This window comes from Diaphorina citri, unplaced genomic scaffold (assembly GCF_000475195.1).
Source record: "Diaphorina citri unplaced genomic scaffold, Diaci psyllid genome assembly version 1.1 scaffold350, whole genome shotgun sequence".
Lineage (NCBI taxonomy): Eukaryota > Metazoa > Arthropoda > Insecta > Hemiptera > Psyllidae > Diaphorina > Diaphorina citri.
Genome location: NW_007377785.1, coordinates 194484 through 198134, shown reverse-complemented (window position 1 = coordinate 198134; position 3651 = coordinate 194484). Strand labels below are relative to the sequence as shown.

Here is a 3651-nt window from a genome sequence, read left to right as displayed (position 1 = left end):
TTCTTCACTTTTGTGGGTATCAGCTATCAGATCATTAATACTCGATAATTATTTTATTTTTCAGAATTCAAGTTCAAGAGAACCAATGTATTGAATCAAGACTTGGATCAAAATGATTGTCCTGTAAATAAGGTTGTCTTGCTATGTGGTCCTCCTGGATTGGGGAAAACAACCTTGGCTCATGTAAGTACAATAGAATAGACTTGGTGTTAAAATATATCTTCTTAACAACAAGGAAATTTCATCGAAATTCCGTCAAACCATTTTGAATAGGGACTTTTAGCGTAACAGGTAGACCGAAAGAAATTTTGTATTCGAACACCATATTTGGGTTCTCTGATGCATAAAACTTAAGAAGAATTAAATAATTACAAATTTCATAATTCTAACAGTATACAGACAATTTTACTTAGAATAGATCAGTTGTGCTTACTTGGGTGATGTTTCAAAGTCATAGAGCAGGAAAAATGAGGACCAACGGAATTTTTCTTTTTCTTCTACGACTTCTAGATACCGAGATAAATCGATTTAAAAAATACAGGTAAATCGTTAAGTTTGACGTCACGGCATACGCTCCCGTAGGCGATGACGTCATAATTCATGACTCCCGCTTCGTTTGTTTGTGCGCAAGCGTTTCTGCACATTTTGACATTAAGTCTGACGTCACAACTCTTTGAACTTTGTCATTGGAACGGCAATTAAAAATTGAATTTTCGACCTTTTAAAGTTACTTTTTCGGAGTTTTGACCTCAGACTTGGATTTTTCACAACTTTTTACGTAGGAATCGACCTTTTATTACAAACAACTCTATTTTCTATCGCTAACAGTCAATAATTTTTAAACCAACAAAAAACATTTCGAACAAAAAATATTGAAATTGAATGATATTGGCCTTTAAATACATATTTGACATTTCCGTTATGATTACAATAGGTCTGCTTTATTGTCTTTGTATTTTCCAAGATAAAATCAAATTAAATTAAATTAAAAAAGCAACAAGCAATAGAGAATATAGGCGACTTTTTGTAGACAAAGTCCGAGGATTTATTTAAAAAGTCCAAATTATTCTCAACCTATGCGTGACTTGCGACAGTCGTAATGCTGATAAAACTCCTGGCACTCACTATAGTGCTGTTGATAGCACAGGTACAAATATCATGTATGTCTCTACATGGGAAATCTAAACTCAATGGAATCACCAATCATTGTGTTCATATTGAAAAGAAAACTAGTTTGAATGAATTTCGTGCAATATTGTCTACTCAAAGTCCTAGTAGTGTCAAACCGAACAGAACTCATGTAGAGCCCAAGCATAAAAATGGTTGTGCCAAACATGTTAAAGCTAGTTTCAGAAAACATGAACCAAACAAGACCCATGTAGACCAAACCAAAAGAAACCAGTGGGTGGTATACCTCACCATAACCCCAAAATGCCGACATGATTTGCTGAGTTTGATAAAATTTGGCAGACATGTTCAACTCTCAAGTGATTTTATTTCTTCATTAAATATTGAATCTGTAGTTCAACATTACCTAAAGGCCCTTTTCCTGAGAGAATATTTCTTCATTAAATATTGAATCTGTAGTTCAACATTACCTAAAGGCCTTTTTCCTGAGAGAATTGTACAGTTCACATAACTAACTTCACTGGTATCAGAAGGGCCCAAGTTCAATCCCATCCTGGGCATTGAATTTTATCCTCAAAATTGTTTGAAAATTTTACCACAATAGTAGTAATAGCCTAGGGATGGGTTTTTTTTTAATGTCTATTCTTCTTTTTCTTTTTTCTATTCTATTCCTCAGGGTTCTTCCCTATCCAAGCAGTATAGTAAAGGTCATATCCTATCTGAACCATTTGATTCCCTACTGGACGCAGCTCGGTCTATTAACCAATCAAAAGCCAAGCTAAAAATCAAGGAGACAATATTACAGCAGATCCGAGCTGAAAAAAAGGATACACAGACTGGTAATGAATTAGTCAAAGTTTGACCGTGCTACCAGAGATATTATACGCGACAGGGAAAGTAGCCGTTTTCAGGTAGTTGTAGAGGGACAACTACAAATAATGATGGAAGAAAACGGATTGCGTGTGTATGTTGGGGCAAGTAGACCAAGTTGAAAAAAAAAAATTCATCAAAATCGGTTAAGTTTAGCCGGAGATATTTGACTTTGAAAAACGTCAAATTTTTCATCATTTTCTGCTGCTGTGTTGGGGCAAGTAGACCAAGTTGAAAAAAAATTTCATCAAAATCGGTTAAGTTTAGCCGGAGATATTTGACTTTGAAAAACGTCAAATTTTTCATTTGGTTTCGTGGCTTTATGGTTTTCTGGACAAAATTTGCACCACCATTTTCGTGTTCCTGGTAAAAAGACCTTTAAGGTTTGGATAAGTCCTTCTATGGGGACAGACTGACAGACAGACACCGAAGCGAATACAATAGTCCGTCCACTATACCTTTTATTATTAGTAATAATAAAGGAAGGAGGACTAAAAACACAAGTGCTTATGAAATTCATTAATACTAAGTATTATTATATCCCCTCTCTACTTCCCCACCTTTAGACCTTCTCTTCTCTCTTTCCCTCTTAGTCTTCATCTCATTTTTTGTAAAGAAAATCTTATGACCTGACATTTTTGTATATTTTTTTTTTCTTTTCTCAACTTGTTTCTCTTTTTTAGCTTCTTCTACAGATAATAGCCGCGTGGCCGAATGGGGGGAGGATGAAGATTTTAGCAGTTGTACAGTGATGGTAAACCTCTATCGAAATAGAACTCACGAAAAAGTGTAACAAAAATACCTATTCAATAAAATATACGAAACATTCCTCTCCAGCTCAGCTCTGTTATTATTGAATTGATTTTCTACTTACTGGTAGCTGAGACTATGCGACAAACGGACCACATTATCTATTATTTTTTTACTTTCTATTACCCTTACGTATAGGGAACCTATACAAGGTAATGAGAAAGTATTGCAATCGGTCCAAATTTTCAAAATCGGGAAATGGGTGGAAATATCCGTTTCGGGGTCCCCTGATTCCAAAAAAGTGGTTTTCAGCCCATGGTCTGTACGTATGTATGTATGTACGTATGTGTGTACGTATGTATGTATGTACGCACGCACGCACGTATGTGTGTACTACAGGTTTAAATGGGAAAAGGTGGTATACAAAATATCTCAAGAACGGTTAGTCATAAAGCGATGAAATTTGGTATGATATACCGGTATGGTCCAAGGACGCGACTGTAACAATTTGGTTAAAATCGGATAGTCACTCATCCATATTTTAACCAAAGTCAATGTTTCTTCAGTGGGAAAAGGTGGTATACAAAATATCTCAAGAACGGTTAGTCATAAAGCGATGAAATTTGGTATGATATACCGGTATGGTCCAAGGACGCGACTGTAACAATTTGGTAAAAATCGGACAGTCACTCATCCAGATATCAACCAAAGTCAATGTTGCTTCAAACTTCGGACTTAGAAAAATTTTCAAAAAAAAAAAAAAAAAAAAAAATCAATTTTTTTTTTTCATACTTTATATGATTCCTTATCACAATGGGAGCATTTTAAGATAGGAAATTTTTGGTCGAAAATTGGCCGCCGTAGGCGGTCGATTTTGGACTTAGAAAAATTTTCAAAAAAAAA

General features: G+C 35.1%; 1 protein-coding gene across 1 annotated transcript in view; it reads left to right on the top strand.

The window, feature by feature from the left end:
* The first annotated feature begins 935 nt into the window (after nt 1-935).
* LOC113466887 overlaps nt 936-3651 on the top strand; it is a 5413-nt gene continuing 2697 nt past the window's right edge. The window contains exon 1 of the mRNA XM_026822649.1: nt 936-1399. Coding sequence (XP_026678450.1) covers nt 1100-1399 — 300 coding nt within the window. The 5' untranslated portion in view covers nt 936-1099. The remainder of the gene's footprint in view (nt 1400-3651) is intronic.